Source organism: Mustela putorius, unplaced genomic scaffold (genome assembly GCF_011764305.1).
Source record: "Mustela putorius furo isolate JIRA1106 unplaced genomic scaffold, ASM1176430v1.1 tig00003850_pilon_pilon_pilon, whole genome shotgun sequence".
In the NCBI taxonomy this organism is placed as follows: Eukaryota; Metazoa; Chordata; class Mammalia; order Carnivora; family Mustelidae; genus Mustela; species Mustela putorius.
Genome location: NW_025422002.1, coordinates 5378746 through 5401250, shown reverse-complemented (window position 1 = coordinate 5401250; position 22505 = coordinate 5378746). Strand labels below are relative to the sequence as shown.

At 41.8% G+C, this 22505-nt stretch overlaps 1 protein-coding gene across 9 annotated transcripts in view; it reads right to left on the bottom strand.

The window, feature by feature from the left end:
- Positions 1-22505, bottom strand: part of ITPR1 (inositol 1,4,5-trisphosphate receptor type 1) — a 327143-nt gene that overhangs the window by 158768 nt on the left and 145870 nt on the right. For all 9 annotated transcript variants that reach the window (XM_013054016.2, XM_004738411.3, XM_004738412.3 and 6 more), the window contains 11 exons: positions 16861-16960; positions 15397-15557; positions 14789-14930; positions 12703-12861; positions 10422-10594; positions 8714-8833; positions 7535-7729; positions 5088-5339; positions 4425-4566; positions 3329-3482; positions 1647-1834 (listed from right to left, as the gene is read on the bottom strand). In XM_013054016.2, coding sequence (XP_012909470.1) covers positions 1647-1834; positions 3329-3482; positions 4425-4566; positions 5088-5339; positions 7535-7729; positions 8714-8833; positions 10422-10594; positions 12703-12861; positions 14789-14930; positions 15397-15557; positions 16861-16960 — 1786 coding nt within the window. The remainder of the gene's footprint in view (positions 1-1646; positions 1835-3328; positions 3483-4424; positions 4567-5087; positions 5340-7534; positions 7730-8713; positions 8834-10421; positions 10595-12702; positions 12862-14788; positions 14931-15396; positions 15558-16860; positions 16961-22505) is intronic.

Here is a 22505-nt window from a genome sequence, read left to right as displayed (position 1 = left end):
CTCTGTCCAAATCACCTGTGCATTCCTCCTAGTGCCCCAAGTGCCTTGCATATGGTAGGGGCTCAGCAAGTATTTACTGAAACAATGATTCCATGGACCAACTGTTCTAAGATGATGACAATAAGAGGACCTCAAGGTGTGATCAAGGTTTACACTCTATCACTGCTGAGACACAGTCATGATACTAATGTACTTGGGACACATATGCCATAGCCTAAAAGGTCCTTCTCAACTTTTGGTCAGGCAAAAATTCAATGATGTTTCTTTTGAGTCATTCTCTATGGCCTTAACTATTTGAGGACTCTCATGAATGGTTTCAAACTACTGATAAAATGTGATTTCAGATTCAAAATACAAATTCTTAAATTTATAAACATTGATAATCACCTACTACATGTTCTGGGGTTGGCAGGAGGCAGCATTAGATAAAAGAAAAAAGTGGTAACAGTATTCTTTTCATTAAGGAGCAAATGATTTTATTGATGAATAAAAATGACCTGTGAGCAGAAAGCGGAAAGCACAGGAAGGTTCTTGTACCTAAGACCAATCCCTGTCTCCAGCAGCCTGGGTCGCCTACCTCCTTTTGCCCATGCAAGGTCTTCACTCCTGCTGTTCACTCCTCTCTCCTAAGTCAACAACTTGCCCACTCTACTGACCATTCCATTCCACATACAAACTTGCCATAAATTCCCAACTTAAAAAAATAAAACAAAAACCTCCTGTGACCAACAATCATCCTTCAGACACCTCCCCATTTCTCTGTGCATTTTGTAGCAAGTCCACTCGAAAGAGTTGTTTGTTCTTACTCCCCCTAATTCATCTTCTCCTGTTTCCTCTTGAACCCAACCAATTCCCAAACCTGCCAAGTGTATCCCCACCTCAGGGTCTTCCTCCTGCTATTCTCTTTGCCTAGAGGTTTTCCTAGATACCCACATGCTAGCTTCCTTGCTTCATTCGGGTTTCTGATCCAGTCACCTTACTAGAGAGGCCACATCTGAAAACCCATCAAAAACAGTATCCCTGACCCCCACCTCCTGGTGGCCTCCAAACCATCCTGGCCCTCCTCTAGATTTTAGCATCTTTAACACTTACCACTATCTGACATAGTATACCTGCTGTTTAATATGCCTATGACTCCTACCAAAATGCGGGCTCTTCAGACACAGGAATTTAATCTATGCTGTTCAGTGTTGGATCTCTGATGCTTCAAAGTACTTGGCACAGAATCAGTTTCAATAAATGTGTGTTGAATAAATGAACGAAAAGGGAAGGGAGGGACGGAGCCAAGCGTTGCCAAGTTAATGGAGGCTTAAACTAGCTATGAACGACAAGCAAGGAATCCAGCTTTATGTAGAAGCCTAACTAAGTGAATTAGCTTGGATGAAGACACAGAGGGCAAGGATTATGAAAACCTAAGGTAATTTACAGGAAATTCTGTCATGGCTGGAGGGACCAGGGCACTTTGCGGAGGGGTATGAGATGACAGTAGACCGATGAAGACAGCTGGTTCATGAATGGCACTTAGCAACGAGCTAAGAATTTATCTCCATTCTCTCCCCAGAAAGTCTAGGGCTTTATAAAAGCAGGGATACTGTCCCAGTGGCAGCCCTGTGAGCACACCCCTTCCACCTCTGGCTGACAGTTACCTGGAGTATTTCGATGATCTTCAACTTGGTGTCCATGACCATGATGTCCTCCTTCTCTGGCTCTGCCTGCTTCACGTTGCCCTCAGGGGCAGCAGCCATGGGAGTCATGGGTAAAAAGCCTCCTCCCCGGAGCACCACCTGGGTCATCAGCTCTCCGACCCCATGGATGGACCGCATTACGTTACTGCCTAGGAAGGGCCAGCACAGACCTCAGTCACGACAACAGTCTAGGAGAGTGCTCTGAGGTGCCTGGCAGGGGGCACAGGCTGGAGACATAGTACTGAACATGTCTCTGTTCTGACATATTCTCAGGACCCTAGGAACCAGAAAAGGTTAATACCCATCAAAAATTTGGGGATTCGGGGGGCGCCTGGGTGGCTCAGTGGGCTGAGCCTCTATCTTCAGCTCAGGTCATGATCTCAGGGTCCTGGGATCGAGCCCCGCATCGGGCTCTCTGCTCAGCAGGGAGCCTGCTTCCTCCTCTCTCTCTCAATCTCTCTCTCTCTCTCTCTCTCTCTGCCTGCCTCTCTGCCTACTTGTGATCTCTGTCTGTCAAATAAATAAAATCTTTGAAAAACAAAAACAAAAAAAATTTTTTTTAAAATCTGGGGTTTCGGGAGTGGCGGAAAACACATGGGCTTTGAATCCCCAAAGGGGCACTTTTGTGTATTAATTCACCTGCAAATGTTACTGGTCACCTAGCACATGCTTGTTGCTATGCAGAAAATTAGGGGTACAGGAGTTAACAAGGCATAAATCGGGTGCTGCTACTAACACTGATCTTGAGTACACTGGATTACCTCTGAGGCTCAGCTTCTTCATCTCTAAAATGAGAATAAAAGAGCTCAGTCAGAGAATGAGATGGTGAAAAACACATGAAATAACTGAGCACAAAACCTGACAGAAAGCAGGAGGTAAGGAGATGTACTTTTTCTCTTCTAGTTGTAGGGACAAGTTCGACAATTATCCAGACACGAGTACCTAGTACATGCCACTCTGACCCTAAAACAGGAAAAAAAATACACATACAAAGGCAGATTGTCCTCCTCACAGACTGGAAATACAAGGTTGGATTTTATTTCAGCATGTGCTACTATCATCATTAAATGCCTCAGAACACATCATATATGAGGGTAGGACATGTGTTCTTCAGAGATAAGCATTCAATTTGTTAGATAATTTTCAAGTGGTTTGGTAAAATAGACACACAGACTCATATATGAATATAAAGGAAATCGAGCAAAATGTGAATAATCAAGGACCCGAGGTCGTGGATCTACAGGTGTCTGCTGTGCTGTTCTTTCAGCTTTGCTTTTTGTTTGAAAACGTCCATAATGGGGGCGCCTGAGTGGCTTAGTAGCTTGAGCATCTACCCTTGGCTCAGGTCATGATACTGGGATTGAGACCCACATGGGGTTTTCCCTCTCCCTGCTACTTGCCACCCATACCCCTAGCTTGTGTGTGTTTTCTCTCTCTGCTCTTGTTCTTTCAATAAAATAAAATAAAATAAAATAAAATAAAATGGAAATGTCCATAATGAAAAGTCCAGGAGAGAAGGACAAGGAAAGGACCTCACAGGGAAACACATGACAAGAGTCATAAGGGGAGAAGTTGGCAGGTTGTGCCCCAGGCATATGGGTGCCTGCAAATCCCATTCCTCTACTTTGCTGCAATGTTCTTACCTTTATTCTCTTCTCCTTTTGCCATCTTGCTGATGGGGAAGATGGTCGTCACGTGCACGCAGTCCAGTATGGCCAGGAGTATTTTGGTTAATCGGAGAAGGTCAGAGAAGTTGTAGAAACCAAAGTATATGAGATTCCTAGCTAAATTTACAACCTATTATATTCGAACAAAAGAGAGAGAAAGATGGTATTTAATAAACTTTACCCTTCGGTTTTACGTTGACTAGCTGATAAATGACTCATTCTGACCCTTGTTATGGTAAGAGAAGGCACACACTTTGCTTGCCATTTCTGATCAAATTTCATTTTATTTCATAAAGAGAAAAAATAAGAAACAAAAAACTGCCAAGCTCCTGACCTATTTCAATAACTAACCTAATCATGTGTCTGTGCAGCTACCCAAAGATAATACAGGACCAGTCACCTTATAGCCAAAGAGAACACAGGTAACAACATTGTAATCCTCAGAAATAGAACTCGCTGTAAGGAAAGTCTCAAAGGAAACATTTTTAACTCAATGGTAACAAGGATTTATGTACCTCAAATGATTCATCTGTGATAGATCTCAAGCAGAGGCTGTTTCTTTCCTACAGTGTTTTTTTTTTTCATTGTGTTTGTTTTTAAAGATTTTATTTATTTATTTGACACAGAGAGACACAGCAAGAGAAGGAATACAGGCAGGGGGAGTGGGAGAGGGAGAAGCAGGCTCCTGTGGAGCAGGGAGCCTGATGCAGGGCTCGATCCCAGGACTCTGGGATCACAATCCAAGCCAAAGGCAGACGCCCAACTGACTGAGCCATCCAGGCACCCTTTCCTGCAGTTTTTAATATAATGTACAGAGTATACCTAATATACTACCATTTCAGATGATACAATTTGCCCTGAGTACTTCTAAGAACTTAACTACCATTAAGCCAAGTGACTGGTTAACAGTTCTATTTTATTCTGGAATAAAATTGAGGTGAATTCCTTTTTATTATCAAACGAGAGTCTCAGGATAGAAATCACCACATGCTAAAATATTTTATATTTACCCAATGGAAAAATGACCAAAGAAAAGCAGATAAAACACACAGATCATCTCATCATGAGTTACCTCAAAGGTAAGCTTATTTTTCTCCTTATCAGAGAAAGGAAACCTCTGACAAACCACATCTCTTAAATACTCCTCCACAAATTCCATGGTTTGTGCAAACCTCTCCTTAATTTCATCTTTAGAAGTTCCACTACTGTCATAGCTAAAAGAAAAGGAAAAGAAAAGGAAATCACATTTCAAGATCTTTGCACTCAAGCTTCCCCAGCTGCTCCAGCCACAAAGCCAAGAAGCCCTCCCAACACCTCATATCCCACCCTCTGTCCTTACTTTATTCTTCCCTCCTTAGCACCTATCATCAAGATATGGAATCATTTATCTTGTTTGCATCTTTTTCCCCACTCGTGTAGAGATAGTGTTCTGGCTGGTTCACTGATGTATTACTTAAGGCTGACACCAAGTAGAAACACATATTTGTTGAATTAAAAAAAAAGGGACAAGACATAAAAAATATAATCATGCCAGCTTTTGCATTCTTCAAAAAAAAAATTTGCCACACACTTTTTAATTTTAAGCTTAATGAAAAAAAAAAAAAAAGGCTTCACTTTGCTTCTGTGATTTAACTAGACTTAACCTGACCATAAGTGGTTTGTCTACCATGACACAAAACATTATGAGGTCTTAAAACAGCACAAGGTCTTAGCAGGGAGAAGGAGCCAGGCTCACTCATCAATGGCGATCTCCGAGGGAATCTCAGACCACAGGCGGGCATATTTCACAGGCGTGACTTGTTCCTGGGGATCTCGGTCTACGTGCATATGAAGCATAAGACGGCAGAAGGACGCCCTCAGGTCATAGGGCAGGTTCTCGTCAGACATGCAGCGGAGAATGAGATCAACATCCAGCTGGCCTGATATTTCATTGATAGCCAGGTATTGGCGGTCCAGACACATCCTGGCAAAGAGGTTCAACTGATACCTGGAGAAAGGTAAAGTTACATGAAGAAATCAGAAATCGTTGAGGATGAATGGAAATTCACAGCAGGAAAAGTTGAGATATCCCCAACTTTCATAAGAGGGTCATTTGGCTTCCTGAACTTAGATATCAACACACTCAAATAGCTCCAATAAAGGAAGAGTTCAAGTTACACCACTAGTCCTACATGTCCACCCTGCTGAGTTGGGAGTAATTACATGACTACTTGATTCCATTTTGGCCTTGTTTATTTTATGAAATAAATGGGGAAAAATATTACATCTCAAACGCGTGTCTATTTCTTCAGCTGTTTTTTAATACAGCATATAAAGACCATGTAGGAAATGTTAACGATATCTCCCATGTTGAGTCTAGTTAGAAATTTTGTAATACTCTTAGGATCTTATCTCGTATAAGCCTACTCTGTGATTTCTACATGAAAACCATGGTGTGCAAGGTAGGGAACTCCTCATAATGTCTTATGCTTTCTTCCTCATCCAACTACGTGTCATCTTTGTCACCTTCTATACTGGACCAGGGAAGCATGCCTTCACATTCACCCTCAGGAGAAGACATATCAAACATTAAAAGAGTAAAAAACTTCTGGCATGAAATAGCAAGCCACTAGCATCCAAAGTACCAAATACTGGCTTCTCAATCTAAAACCCCATTGCTATTAATAACCGTTAGTTGAAAATATTCTCAGTCTCACCAGATACCAGTGAATGCACATTAAAATATTATTCTATTTCATGCTTATAAAATCAGCAAAGATTAAAGAGCATTGCAATATTCAGAATTAGCAAAGACCAGGAGAAACAAAGTTCTCATTTACAACTGGTGAGTGTGTGCGCCAAAATATCTGATCTAGGATTGCTGAGTGAAGTTTTAAAATATGCATCCTCGCCAATTCAACAATTCCACTCCGGATACGAAATGGAAACTCTTACTCATATGCACACTTTTGAATAAGAATGTCCCCCGACATGAAAGGCTAAACTGTGGCATACAATCGACTATCAAAGAGCAAGGTCAACGTGGCGTCATAAAAAGGAATACCGCTCAGCTGTTGAAATTAGACACATCTACCTCCATTAACATGAACACATTTCAGAAGCAACACAGAATCTATCAGGCAGGTTTCATAATGGATACATTATGCAGTACAGCACCTTTTACATACATTTCTAGGAACAGGCAAAATCCACTCTATTTGTTAGGACTGCATACTAATGTAGTAAAATACGAACACACCGAGAAAGTGGAGGGGTATGCACCAAAGACACAAATGGGAGGGAGGAGAAAGGAATGCAGGAGGTAACAGAGGGCCGTAACTGCCAAGTTTTACTTATTTAAAAAAAATGCCATGAGCACTTTGCCATCTTCCCTTCTCTCTTCTTTGAAGTGGCTCCTCCCCACACCCTTTCCCTCTCCATTGCCTTCCCTGAGGTGGCAGGGTCCACAGGTCTTAAAGCTGGGCCCGGGGCAACTCTGGGGCTAAAGAAGGTGACTGGCAGAGGTGGACAGTGAGCAAACAGGTATCCACCAGAGCCAAGGCCAGCCAGGTTTCTCTGTCACAGGATGGAGTCACGCACACAGGAAGGTGAAGCCTAGAATGACCCCGTGGGTGTTGGAATGGAATTGGAAGTACTGATGTGCACTCACAGTTTCATCATATATTTGTACAGAGAACATAGATATATGTGTGTGTGTACATAAATATGCATATATGTGTGAATACACATACTCCTTTCCTAGCTCTGTCTGCAAAGGTTCCAGGAGGTTGGCACTATTGTCTCTATTTTGCAGATTAAAGAACCGGGGCATACAGAGGTATGTAACTCGACCACAGTCAAAAACTTCGTATGTAGGAAGGTGAGGATTTGAACCCGAGCAGTCTGACTGTACAGTCTGACGCCTAGCTCCTACGATATGCACATATGTCTTATGCTGCTAAGGGGAAACGGTAACCAGGGGCTGATACAAGCACTCATTCTTCGGTTGCCTCGGTCGAATCTGGAAATCAACTTACTACGTAAATAACAACCAAACCTTACACTCCCAACTCCTCCAATACACAACATTTGCTCGACAGGGGACAACGTGTCGTTCCTTGGAGCCATCGACCAATAAGCAATAAACTTCCCCTCAATTCTTTTCAGGGCACCCCAAACCGAGCCCGGCGGGACCCCCATCACCTGTAGTAGCTGAGAACGTCTCGGTCTTCCTTTTGCCCTTCTTTGGCGTCCTGCGCCAGTTCCCGGACACTCTTGCTGCGAAGCTCCTTGCCGCTGTCCCTCCAGAAGAGCCACACCTCCTCTTCATCTTCCCCTGCCTCCAGAGCATTCTCTCCAGTGGAAACGCCCTCAAATTCAAAACGAGAAAGAACCAACCTGGACAATAAGAGGAAGAGGGAAAACTCATTATGCTGAAATACTCGCTACTGCCGGTTCGACTACAGCAATATACGGCAATCTAGCCGCACTCTCCGTGTAAACATAAAATGAAAACCGGAGTTTCCCTCGGCGGCAGAATCACAAAGAGCCGAACATGAACTTCTTCACATACTTTATCCCAGCGGTTCTCAAGCAGGGTGGTTTTGCGTGCCCTGTCCCATCTCGAGGAGACAATGTCGGCAGTCACGTTCTCATTTCCGTTTGTCCCAACGGAGTGGGAGGGGCATTACGGACATCTACTGGTTAGAGGCCCAGGATGCTCTTCAATTAATAGGGCAGTCCCCCGTGACAATTATTCAGGCCCAAATATTGAAGTGCTCAAGTTGCATCAGCCCAAGCCCAAAACTAAGTTATGCGTGAGAAACAAACAAAAGAATCGGTAGTTCAGGGCCTGAGTTTGCGGTTTTGTTTTGACTTGTTTTTCCCACATTTGCCCCATTGTGGGCATGGTACTTATCAGGAAAGCTGTTCTCTTGCTAAAAGTGAATCACTACAGTTACTGAAGTTTCTGGGTACCACTAACCACTTTTTGAACAGTGATGATGTAAAAAGCTCTGCCCTACTGTGTCTTAATATCACCACTGAATTACCTCCTTCAAATTTTAAAACTGATTATCGTACTTAAAGAACTTTAAGGATGAAAACAAGTGTGTGCAAAATGCTCTCTGGTGAATACATATTGGTTTTCAACCAGTGTGCAAAGTAAGTGCAGAGAAGGCCACTCCAAAAGCAAACTTAATATCCCTATCCAAGATCTTTGGCTCAGAACGATCCCATGCCAGCCCATCTGACTTCAGAGCAAGTCTGAAAAAGTCAAAGAGTTAAGTTCTATTCGTCAGGAGTGCAGGCCTCCCCTGAGCCATACATTCTCTACCTAAATCCCTCTCTCATTGGAATCTTAATCCCAAGATTGCCACTCACTTGGTCTCAATCAGGATGTCGGCATTGGTTGGGTTCAGCACGGCTTTGCATATCAGTTCCTGGGTCACTGGGATCGATTTGTTCATGGACACACAGAGGTCAGAGAGATAATCTAAGAATCTGTCAAGAGAGAGAAAGCAAACAAGACATTTTCCATAACTAGGGAGAGGTTTGACTCTCGGAGCCCGACTCTTTGCAAGGGGTCAGATCCAACAGAGCTGGGACCAAAGAAAATGACAGACGGTTTCGGTTTGGGGGCCAGTGTCTACAGCACCACCAGAAACCCAGTAACCGTAAGAGAAGAAAGACGGCAGTGGCTGGGGCAGACGAAGAAGTGATGAGGCAAAAATGCAAAGAAAGAACGAGACAGGGAAGGTCACGTAAGGGAGCCATGGGGGAGGAGGAGGGGCAGCAAAGAGGCAGAGAAGGGCTCGGAGGCCCGATGCCCCAGCTGGAATCCCTGCTTTGGTTCTCCTTAGTTATGTTCTGATAGGCAGTGTGACTTGGAGAAATTTCCAGACCTCACTGTGCTCCACTCTTCTCATCTACAGCAGAGGGTAATGCATAACCTCAGAGAACTGCCCTGAGAATTAAGTGAGATAATTCATGGCAAATGCTGACTTAGTTCACTCCCTCGTACATGAGAATGCTCCACAAACGTTATTTATCCTCATGGGTGGGAGGAGTCATTTTACAACAACATTATCAGTTTTCCCGTGTGACCATTCACAATACCTATATTGTAAACTATTTCCCACTTCTCCTAAAAATGTTGTGAATCCCCCCCCTTTTTAAGATTTTATTTATTTAGGGGTATCTGGGTGGCTCAATCAGTTAAGTGTTTGCCCTCGGCTCAGGTCGTGATCTCAGGGTCCTGGGATCAAGCCCTGTATCAGTTCCCTGCTCAGTGGGGAGCCTGTTACTCCCTCTGCCTCTGCTACTCCTCCTGCTTGTACTCTCTCTCTCAAATAAATAAAATCTTAAAAAAAAAAAAAAAAAGATTTTATTTATGAGAGAGAGAGACCACAAGTGGGAGTGGAAGTGGCAGAGGGAGAAAGAGAAGCAGGTTCCCTGCTGAGCAGGAAGCCTGATGTGGGGCTCAATCCCAGGACCCTGGGACCATGACCCAAGCTGAAGGCAGACGCTTAACCCACTGAGCCAAGCAGGTGCCCTGATGTTGTGGATCTTAATTAGAAGAGGGAAGAGAGTAAAAAGGGGGAGAGCTATAGAAATGAGAAAAGATGGAACTACAACTTAAATAAAAATAGTCAAACAACAGCTAAGTTTGCAAAAGACTCTTACTAATATTTGGGGAGATGTTCTAACTGCAAATCAGGGTGCTAAACTGGGACTGAGTGGCCGAAACTGTCATTTATTATGCAAGGACTAAGTACCAGGCAACTTCCCATGCATTTATTCTCATTCAATTTTCATAACCATTCATTTAGCATAGAAGAAATTAAAGCTCAAGGGGAAAGCGAAGGCCACCCAGCTGGTAAATGCCAGAGCTAGGATTCCACCAAAAGGCCTATTCCAATACCATGTTTTTTTGACTACCCATCCAAGGGTCTCTCAAAACTGGCCTAACTGAAATCTGTCACTGGCAACCCTCAAAAAAGAAACCTAGCCCAAAGCACAATGACTAGCTCAGTGACTGCAACTTTGATACCCGGATACCTTCTGCCGACCAGGCCCACTTCCGCCTCACCTAGGCTCCCTGTTCTTCCGCACCAGACTGACAAATGTGTCGATCTCAGCGGCGGTGATGTGTTTTTCCAGGAGTTTTCGGTTATTGTGAAGCAGGGCGGTGATGGTGTCTTCAGCCAACACATCATAGCCAATCTGCTTCTGCATGAAGCCAAACTGCTTGGCTATATACTCCTTTTAAGGAAGAAAAGAGAGGTCAGCAGGAACAATGAAAGGTATTAAGGTTAACCCAAAACCAAGGAAAGTAGCAACAGTCTCTGATGAGAATTATCGTTCATAAGGGAAATCCTAGTGGAGCATCTTTCCACAACTTTCTAATCTAGGACACCAGCTGCACACGCGCCCACATCCTTCATTTTACTAAACCTGCCGCACAAATGTAATTAAGCAAATTATCCTGTATGTACAGATGGGCATTTTATTAAGTGCACAGTATAAATATTAATGTGGTGACTTATTTCTCTAAAAGGTCAAAAGCTGTTTTTCAGCTCTGATTTTATTACTAATTCAAGAGGCTTTAACTGTGCCTTACTGCTCTGTGCTGCTGAATAAACACACTTAAGCCTACTTAGATATTTAGAACAATACCACCCCATCCTGTTTTTTGTATCCGGGGTGAAAATACATTCTTATAGCCAATGGGTAGCAGGATCAAGTGAGGAATACCTAAGCCCATCAGTCAGATTCACAGAACGTACAAAAACATCCCTGGCTTCTCTCTTGGGGGACCAGACGTGACGTTCCATAAAAATACGTGAGAACTCGGGGAAGCCTCTTGCACATGTTTGTTTGTTTCTAGCCAAAGATATATCCCTTCCCAAGACAGACTGTTTGCCTACTGAAAGTACTAAAAGCCCTTGAAACTTGGCTTAATTTTTTTTTAATTAATTCTAAAATCCTAAAAACTATTCAGGGTGTCCACAGGGGACACTGACCCCTTTTCAGCCCATGCTCAATAAGGGTGCATATGTGGGAAATCACCAGCCTTCAGGGATCTCCTGCCAAGTGGCAGAGACTCTACAGACAACAAGCAAAGACAGTCAATGTGGCAGCAGCGGGAGGGACTGTTGTGTGTCTTCATGTACAAGCAAAATATGTGGGCAGACACCAGAGGCTCTGGTGTGACCTCATCTGAAGAGGGAGAAAAGAGTCTCTCTGCGCTATTCCAGGATGGTGTCAGTGCACTGCAGGTGGATTTAAAGCCACCAGAGCACTCAAGGACCAGCCGTACGCACTGAGGAACATAGCCTCACAGGTACAGGGTACCTGCGATCTCAACAGGAGCAAAGGCCAAGTCACAAGCTCACCGTTTTGCTCACAAGGTTCTCTCTGATACTTTGTGATACTTTGGAGCGCCGCCGCCTCCATTTAACACTGTCTTCACGACAAAACATGAAACTTTTTATTACAGAGAGAAGTTTAAATTTCAAGGCCAGGGTTCATGGCCGTCAAAAGTTTACCAACAAAGGCCTTTTGTAACCCAATGCAGAGACCGGGATTCAAGGTTATCCCAAGCGCCCTCTGTGCACCTACAGCAATTTATGTCACCAAGGGCAGGACTCCCCAACCTCAGCACTACCGACTTTCAGGGCTGGATGACTATTTATCGTCGGGGGATGTCCTATGTGTTCTGGATACTCCTTCTGTCCACTAGGTGCCAGTGGTGACAGTCAAAAGGGTCTCTCGACAATGCCAAGTATTTCCTGGGGGACAGCATTAGTCCCATTTAGAGAACTACTAAATGTGACAACACAGTTCACAGGTTTCCTTAAAATCTCAAATTGATGGGAACCCTCAGAGAGGTTAGAACATTTATTTCATCGGAAGAGGATAATATAGACAGTGCCATGACATTCACAAGGGCTTCGGATGTCATAAAACATAGCCAAAACCAAAATAAAGAGAAAGTTACCAGCAGACATGGAGGAGATAGAAGGGAGCGAGAAGAAAAAAAATTCTGCTCTACCTTTAATATAAACACATGCAATCACTACCCTGAACCTTAAGGTAAAGCACCTTAAAAAAAAAAAAAAACTAGAAATGCAATACCAATGTCCCAAAAAACAAACAAACAAACAAACAAACTCACTGAAAGGTGGCTACAGAAGGGGACTTCTCTTGATATCTTTCTTAAGGACTGTCTTTTTCTCAGGCTTGCAAAAATGTATTTCCTTGCTAAGCAGAAACTTAGTAAACTGTTCTTTAGCAATTAAGTAACAACAGATGTAAGACTTAAAACCATGAGGCACGTATATGAACTTCAGTCAGTCCCAAATCCCAACCTGGTTTTTCCTGTAGTCTTGCTGGGAGTGTCTCAGGACCCTGTAGCACAGCCGGCAGATATGTCGGAAAGGGGCATGCCGCTGGTCCCCGAGCTCCTCCAGACGCAGCATGGGGCCATCGCCACAGTCTGTGAATGGGGCTTGTAACAGCTTGAAGATCTGATTGTGAGAAGGAAGAACAGACACCGCCATCATTTAGAGTGCTAATGGCTAGCCCTCTGTCTCAAACTAATCTAACCTCACAGGTGGCCAGACTGCACTGGCAACTCTCTCTAGATCAACATCAATAACTTGAACATTACATGCAATCCACCAACTGGGACTGGCTGCTCACTGAATTCAGGCCACCTGGACCTAACTGGTCCTTAAGCACTTCCAAGTATGGTGTAGGGCAATGGTTAAAAGTATGGACTCAGGGCGCCTGGGTGGCTCAGTGGGTTAAGCCTCTGCCTTAAGACCTCTGCTCAGGTCATGATCTCGGGGTCCTAAGATCGAGCCCCACATCAAGCTCTCTGCTGGGTGGGGAGCCTGCTTCCTCCTCTCTCTCTGCCTACTTGTTGTGATCTCTCTCTGTCAAATAAATAAATAAAATCATTTTTTTTTCTTCTTAAAGTACAGACTCTGTAATTGCCAGATTCTAGGTTGAAATCACTGTCCCTACATTATACCCTAGTGGTATAAAGGACAGTCGAGGTAACTCCTGGCTTTCTTCTCAGTAAAAAGGAAAGAATACCACCCAGCTCCCAAAGGGGTCCTAAGGAAAAAAGGGGATAATAACTGTCAATTGTATAAATATAGTGCTCAATGAAGGCTTCTGCCATGGAATTCGATCATTCTGGCCCCTCAAAGAACTACTACTGTGTTGGAAAATGAGCATTGGCATGGAGCCAGAGGTCTAATCTGGGAGTCATCCCATGAAACAGCTGGATATAATTTATTCTTGGATGGGAACTCCTTGTTGAAACAGGATGGAGTGCTAATAAATTTTGTCTATCATCAACTGACAGGAGAAAGGAGTCTCAAATCCCAAGTTCCTATGGAGAACTGTAGGACTAGTAACTAATATGTTTTCCTTTGGGGTTTAGTGGCCAGGAATTTCCAAGCCATGCATATAGCTAACATATAGCTTTAGAGAACTCTATGGTATGCATTTCTGTGCACTTCATCTACTCTTGTCACCCACCTCCCTGTCATTTGTCTTGACAGCAGTTTATGTAAATTTATGCCAGATAATACTATCTACATATGTCCTAGAAGCCATTTACTCATTCTTATGGTAAGATTTTGTGGTGATTTATATAGTTCCCTATTTATCAAATACTCCAATTCTCCCAGACATGTGAAATAACCTTAAGGTCACATAGCACCCATTATTTTTAATGAAAATAAGTAGTCAAATGAACTTTTCTTGGAGTTCCTAACAGATGAATTCTCACACATTGAGATTCAACAAGTGCATTTTCAACTGAACTGAGCTATGAAGACATGAAAAGACACAGAGGAACCTCAGGTGCATATTACTCAGTGAAAGAAGACAGTCTGGAAAGGCCTCATACTGTAAGATTCCAACTATGAGACATTCTAGAAAAGGCTAAACAATGGAGGCAATAAAAAGTTCAGTGATTGCCAGGGACTGAGGTGGGGGAGGGATGAATAGGCAGAGTATGGAGGTGTTTTAAGACAGTGAAAATATTCTGCATGATACTATACTGATGGATGTCTTTATATATTTGCCTACATTCTAAGAGTGAGTATGTGACACCCAAGAGTGAATCCTAATGTAAACTACAGATCTGGGGGGACTAGGATGCGTCAATGCAGGTCCACCAACTGTAAGAGATGGACTGCTGCAGTGGCACATGTGAATGATGGGTACAGCTATGCATGTGTGTGGACCGGCAGTGTGTACTGTGTGCTTTCCGCTCGCTACTGTTCTGAACTCAAAACCGCTCTACAAGCATCAAGTCTGTTTTCTCCAAAAGTCAGTTGATCAAGCCTTCCAGGTGGGAACCACACACATCCCTGTGTAAGAGCAGGGATCTCACCGATGTCTTACAAAGATCCCAGTACCTCGCATCTCACAAACCTGCTTGAGGATATTCTGTTCTCTCATCAGCTTCTGCCGTTCTCTGTTAGGCTTGGAGAAGACCACTTCAAGTACATCTTGACCAGAGTTAGTGCCACCGGTGACAAAGTAAACCAAGTCTTCCAGCAGCTTGGTTACAGACCTTAGGGGTAAAGAAGCAATTAGAGATGGGAAATGTTTAACGTCCAATAGGTTGGAAGCGTCACCTTGGGAGACTCAGGCTTAATGAGGTAGTTAAACCCAAGTGGATCCATTCTTCCCAATTTCCCTGCGAGTGACAACCAATTACCAGAAAGAGTAAAATACACAGAGCACACTATCATCTACAAAAGGCTAACCATCTTCATAAAATAGGAGCCATCAAATTTCATTTCAGAGTAACACTGGCCCCAAACTGGAGATAGACCGGTCTTTTCAACTTTAGAGACTTTCAAAGAAGTGAATGTGGTTTTTGAAAACCACAAGTTGAAGCCACATATAAATGCTAAGGCCTGCTCCTCTCATACAAGGTTGTTCAGAGTTGGCATTTTTCTCTTTCTGCAAGCAAGGGATTTAAAAAGTCCACAGTGGCTGAGGATGAGTGCGTCTGGCTCTTGCTGAAGCCCTACCTTCTTTCATTCTGGGTGATGGTGCCCTTCTCCAGCTTCCCAGCTATGGAACCCAGCACCTTGCTGGCATCATTGGCAAAATCCAGGTCCCGAACCTCTGCAGGGGAAACTGGAACTATGGCAAATGCTTCCTTATCCTCTTTCACAGGGGAGGTGCCGATCTGAAAAGCAGAATGTTTTTATGGAACTGTCTCTTGGATTGAGAGAGGAACACATTAATCAAACACTATACTGGGGCACCTGGGTGGCTAAGTGGGTTAGCCTCTGTCTTTGGCTCAGGTCATGATCCCAGGGTCCTGGGATCGAGCCCCATATCGGGCTCTCTGCTCAGCAGGGAACCTGCTTCCTCTACCTGCCTTTCTGCCTACTTGTGATCTCTATCTGTCAAATAAATAAATAAGATAAAATAAAATGAAAAAAAAAAAACCCCAAAGAACAAAACACTATATTTATGGGACACTGGGCTATCCAAAGAGCTGAAGCTATCTTGCATTTAAAATTAACTAGACATAGACAAACATCTGGAAGGAAGTACCCCAAATCGTTAACAGTTGTTACCTCTGGAGATTCTTACTGTGGGTAAGTGTGAGGCAGAAAATGGGCTCTGGTATCGATTTATACCTTTATTTGTTAAAGGAAGCATATTAAGACTGCTGTAACTTAAAAATATGCTTATAAACACATAAGGAAAAAGCAAATGAGCAAAATGGTAATTATTTACTCTGAGTATTATAAGGGTAGACAATGTACCAGGGGCACCTGTGTGGCTCAGTGGGTTAAGCCTCTGCCTTCGGCTCAGGTCATGATACCAGGGTCCTGGGATCAAGCCCCACATCGGGCTCCCTGCTCAGCAGGGAGCCTGCTTCCCTCTCTCTCTCTCTCTGCCTGCCTCTCTGCCTACTTGTGATCTCTGTCTGTCAAATAAATAAATAAAATCTTTTTTAAAAAATGAGAGTATCATTTCATTTTTTAAAAACAAAGTCCCTGTTTGTGAATTTATGCTCTATGACCCTGGAGAAGGTAGTGAAAGGGAGGGGGATTCAGTGAGAGAAATTAAAGGGGCTGAGAGAACTTTCAAAAAATAAAAGTATATTTAAGTACACAGAGAGATAAAGAAATAATAAAGATTGGGGAAAACTGACTAGGTATCGGATGTGCCTCAAGGCACAAGCAAACATTCCCCCAGCCAAAAATGATCCTTCAGACCAACGTGAAATCCAGACAATTGCTCAACCTTTAGGGCAAAAGCCATGGAATTAAAAAAAGTTCTGTTTATTTCAAAAAGCCTGGGCTTGCTTTAGCCAGGTCCCTTGGAGAGAATTCTTTCACTGCATTCAAGTTTGTCCATGACCACACACTGGCCAAACCAAAAAAACGCAGCCTCTACCCTTCCATCAGTTCTCAAAGGAGCCCTTTCATTAGGGAACACAAGACCAAAGGAGGCAGCCAAGTTCCAGGACTTACTTTCAGCATCACGGGTTTCTCTTCTTCCTTGTCGATGGGGATATTTGTGCTGTGAACCCAGGTATTAGTGCACAGGTGTCTGAGCCGGACATAAGAGTTTCTAAAGGGGGGAATAAAAAAGGATTTGCGGCATAGGAATTTTTAGGTTCTCTATAGCCACTGGCCTAGAATATATTCTATCAAAATAAAAAGGTATCCAAATGGTTTTTGTTACATACACTAGAAAATACAGACTGAGAAGCAAATGGCTACTGAGATATATTCTGATATATTTATAATAAGAAATCATTCCTTTGCTCACTTCAGGGGTACAGGTCTGTGAATCATCAGTCTTACACAATTCACAGCACTCACGATAGCACATGCCCTCCCCAAAGTCCATAATGTTAGTAGTTTTTAAAATGATAGTAAAAAAAAAAAAAAAAAAGAAAAGAAAGAAAGAAATCATTCCTAAGGATTCTAACATTGAGATATTTGTATCTCTAAATATAAGATCATTCTTCTGGGGCGCCTGGGTGGCTCAGTTGGTTGGGCGACTGCCTTTGGCTCAGGTCATGATCCCGGAGTCCCGGGATCAAGTCCCACATCGGGCTCCCGGCTCCATGGGGAGTCTGCTTCTCCCTCTGACCTTCTCCCCTCTCATGCTCTCGCTCTCACTCTCTCTCTCAAATTAAAAAAAAAAAAAAAATCTTTAAGATCATTCTTCTAAATGAGTATCTCAGAACAAACTGAGTAGGAGACAGAGTAACAACAAGTCCTTCCTGAGTATATATTAATGTAGATCATGAGAGTTGATAAAGCAACATTTGAAATTTTCATATGGAATAAAAGACAAAAAAAATAAAATTACTAGGATAAAATATGAGTTAATATTTAATAACCTTGTGGTAGGGAAAGCCCCTAAAGCACATAGGAACATAAAAGTTTTGTAAGTTTTAAAAGTCAAAGATGGATACATCTTATAATACAGTTTAAATTTTTTATCTTCTGTAAAGCAAAAAAAAAAAAAAAAAAAAAAAAAAAAAAAAATCAGGAACAGCTGAAAGAAAAAGGACAACCTGGGAAAATGAGAGAATACCACATAGCCTAAAAAGGTTATTCATCTGCATTTATAAAGAGATCTTTAAAATGAGTAAGAACATAAATACTGGAAATGAAAATGAGACTAGGACATAAGCCAGTAATATAATAATGCTGTATAAATGGACAATAAACTTGAAAGTATACACTCAATCTCCTTAGTATACAATTCATATAAATTAAAACTATGTATCACTTTACTCTACCACAGTCCAGAAATCTTGGAGACTGAGATAACCCAGTATATACCAGAGCTTAGGGAAATAACTTCTCCTCACACTCCTGGTGAGAGTGTAAACAGGTAAAACTCTGGAAGGGAGTCTGGCACTTTATAAAACAAGTAAAATGTATCTACCTTTTCACCCAGCAATGCCATTTTTAGATTTTTTTTCACTTAAAATGACAGCACAAGTACAAAGTGGGGCATGGAAACATTTAACAAAACAATACTTACAAGAGTGAAAAACTGCAAACAATCCAAAGTCTCAACAGTGGACTAGTTAACTGTGTAGCACATGCAGTAGAATACTAACAAGGTAAAGTGATTATAATCCGTATATACTTGGAAATATGTACAGAACATCCCCAGTAAAAAATGTTAAAAATAGTTTATAATTCTATTTATGATAAATTATATACATGTTAGCTGTGTGCCCAGAGACCTGTCTCAAACTATAACCCTAATAAACCATAAATGTTAACAGTGATTATCTCTCAATACTTAAATTTTATGTAATTTTTATTTACTTCTTTGCTCTCTGTGACATTAAAACATTTTTGTTTTTGCTTTTTATAGTGAGCATGGATAATTCTACAGTGTTTCTCCATCTGCTTTAAGAAAGTTGTAGAAATAGTGGCATAATTCTTACATCAAGAACCTACCACATTAGTGAGACAAGATCAATGAATACCAAACAAAAGCAAGTAATGGGAAATGCACATTAAAAAGCATTAAGTTGGGAGACAGTCAAGGTAAGTACTGAAGGACTTTTAGAAGATATCATTGAGGCTTCAGAAAATCATGATAGTTTTTTGTTACAGAAACCCTGAGTTGGAACTTTGAACACTGTTGGGGCTGGGCAGATAAGGGACCACAGACATCACTTGCATTAAGAGGAATTTACAGCAATGGTACAGACATGGAAAAGAGATGAGGGCAGGGACAGCATCAAACCAGACAACTGTCTTTAGGACATCCTCTCTGCCTTCTGCTTTCCCTCATTCTAACTGCCCTGAACACTATAAGTAAGGGCAACCCTAGCGATTTTTATGTAAACTAAAATGAATATACATGAAACAACATGAACAAGAAATCTGACAGAGATTTTCAGTTCTTTTTCTTCTGAGTGGCTTGGACTCATTTTCTTAGTTTCAAAGTATAACCAAAGCTTGGAGCTTAGTTTTTAATTGGATGATTACATTCTATAAAGCTCTAGGCCAAATTATATTTAAGACACAAAGAGCATTATATCCGTTCATCCCAAATCTCATTCCCAATCCTTAACGCAAAAGCCATGAGATTGGGACAGTTACAAAACAGCCACAAAGTTGGATGTTCTCCCAAAATTCATTTAATTCATCTAATTTACATATATTGTAATTTTATTATCTTGTTTAGTATATCCAGAATTTGCCATTATCCTTTTCATTTTGGCTTGGAAAGATTCTTTTAACCAGTGACTACCCCAAAAATTCCTTTGCTAACATCATTTCAGAGACATTCATTTATCTACTTTAGACTTCCTGATCTTCCAACAAGCAATATTTAGCACAGCTTTAAGATGCAGGGAAATGAGTAAACTATCCCTAAGGCTTTTTACCTCTCCACAGGAATAATGCATAAGGAGCCCATTCAATTCTGGCTCTTGGGTTGTTGGTCAAAGGCAAAAATGGATAAAGACTTTTAAAGCTAAGACCAAGTCCAAGATCATAACTGCTAACTAACACTGGTAGACCATACTGGACACTTTTCCATGGTGAATACAAGACTTCCCTCATTTAAGAGTTTAGAATCCATCTACCTATGGACAACTATCCACCAAGAGTTTTCCAACAGAGAAACAGAAATAAATTGAAGTGGATATAGAAGCACAGTCTCTAACCAGCCAAAGCTGCTTGGCCATCTGACCTAAAAGCTTAGACTCAACTTCCCCCTTCCTACAGGATCATGTGGATTTTCAACCCATTGGGGAATATGGTCAACTAGCTAGCACCTTACTCCCCATGCCAAGGGAATGTCACGAGACACCTTCTAATAAAATAATGTCAAATCACAAATCACAGGGTCCTGTTCTTCGCTATCCCTTGCAAACTAAAACGTTTAGCATGTAATATAAATGTCATTCCCTCATCTCCTGGGAACTTAACCAAATTCATTAAATCACTACCAGAACAGAGGACACAACATATGGAAACTTACTTAAACTAAAATGCAATTGGGTTCTACAGACCTGTATTTATCTAGTTAACAAGTCAATGAGAAAGAAAGCTTTTAAAAAGCAATCTACTGGGGTGCCTGCGTGGCTCAGTCTGTTGAGCATCTGACTTTTGATTCCAGCTCAGGGTCATGAAATTGAGCCCAGTGTGGGGTTCTGTGCTCAGCGTGGAGTCCACTTGGGATTCTCTGTCTCCTTCTGCCTCTGCCCCTCCCCCATACACACTCTCTCTCTCAAAATAAATAAAATCTTAAACATAAAAATCAATGTACTATACTACAAACCATATTTTAAAGGGACCTCAAAATGGGTCAAAGACCTTAAGAGTAGAGAGCAAAAACTATAAAACTCTTAGAAGAAAACATCGGCATAATTGTTTTTGACCTTGAAATGGGCAATGGTTTTCTTAAGAAACTAGAAACTTAAGCAATCAAAGAAAAAATAGGTAAATTGGACTTCAACAAAATTTAAAACCATTCTAATTCAAAAGATACCATCTAGAAAGTGAAAAAATCCAGAGAATGGGAGAAAATTCTTGCAAATCATATACCTAGTAAGAGGTCTATATCTAGAATAAAGAACACTTAAAATTCTGTAATAAAAAGACAATGCAACTTTTCAAATGGAAAAAAAAATTTCTCAGATGTTACATGAGTGGCCAACAAGCTCATGAAAAGATAATGAACCTTATTAGGCCTCAAAGAAATTCACATCAAAACCACAGTGAAGTGCCACTTCACACTTACCAGGACGGCTCAGATAAAAAGACAGTAACAAGTACTGGAGAGAGAGAACGTAGAGAAATCAAAATCCACGCACACAGGTGGTGGGAATGTAAAATGGTGCATCTGCGTTGAGAAACAGCCTAGCAGTTCCTCAGAAGGTTAGATAGCTACCATATAACATACTCTTCTTCCACTTCTAGATCTATACCCAAGAGAAGGAAGCCTTATGTTCCCTCCCCAATAATGTGTACAACAAATGTTCACAGCAGCATATTAGCCAAAAAGGGCAGACAACCCAAATGACCATCAGGTAATAAGCGGATAAATATGGGGTGCCTGGCTGGCTCAGTCAGTAGGGCAAGCAATTCTTGGTCGTGAGCTTGGGCCCCATGTTGGGCACAGAGATTACTTTAAACAAACAAATAGATAAATAAATAAAATCTTAAAAAAAAAATGTTGACAGATAGAGATCACAAGTAGGCAGAGAGGCAGGCAGAGAGAGAGAGAGAGGAGGAAACAGGCTCCCTGCTGAGCAGAGAGCCCAATGTGGGGCTCGATCCCAGGACCCAGGGATCATGACCTGAGCAGAAGGCAGAGGCTTTAACCCACTGAGCCACCCAGGTGCCCCAATAGCGTTTTTTTTGTTTGTTTGTTTTAGAGAATGGGCATTAAACCTTCTTTTAGAAAAATATGAAAAATAAGTGGATAAATACAATGGGATAAAACTGCATAATGGAATGTTATTCAACAATAAGATAAAATGAAGTACTAATGCATGCTATAATATGGAGGAAAGTAAAATAAGCCAGTCACTAAAGATCCCAGGTTACATTTACATGAAATGTCCGGAACAGAAAGATCACTAAAGACAGGACGCAGCTGAGTCTAAGACTGGACGTGGAACATGGGGAAATGAGAGTGATGGAGAAAGGATATGGTGTTCTTTTTTGGGAAAAATGTTCTAAAACTGTGATGACAGCTGCCCGATTCTGCTCATCCCCTAAAAACCACTGAACTGAGCATGTTAGGTGAACTGTATAGAATATGACTTAGATCTCAACAAATCTGTTATTTAAAAAAAAAAAGAAGAAAGAAAGAAAAGAAAAAGGCAATCTAAATCAGGAGTTCCAACCCTGGAGAATGCAAAGCTGTGCACATACTTAAGATTTTCTAGAGGAACATCCTAGCTTTCCCCCCAATTCTCAAAAAACTAACAACCCAGCAGAGTTTAAGAACGAAGCAACCCTTTAACTGGATGGCCATGGAAGGCCTCCTTGCACTGTAAAATCTCTTCTATGTGGACACTGTCCTTGTTTCATCAATCCAACAGCACAAGAGAAGCTTCTCTGCTACTGCTGAGAGCACCCACCTGGCATTACTGTTTCACCAGCAGATTGAACGGTGA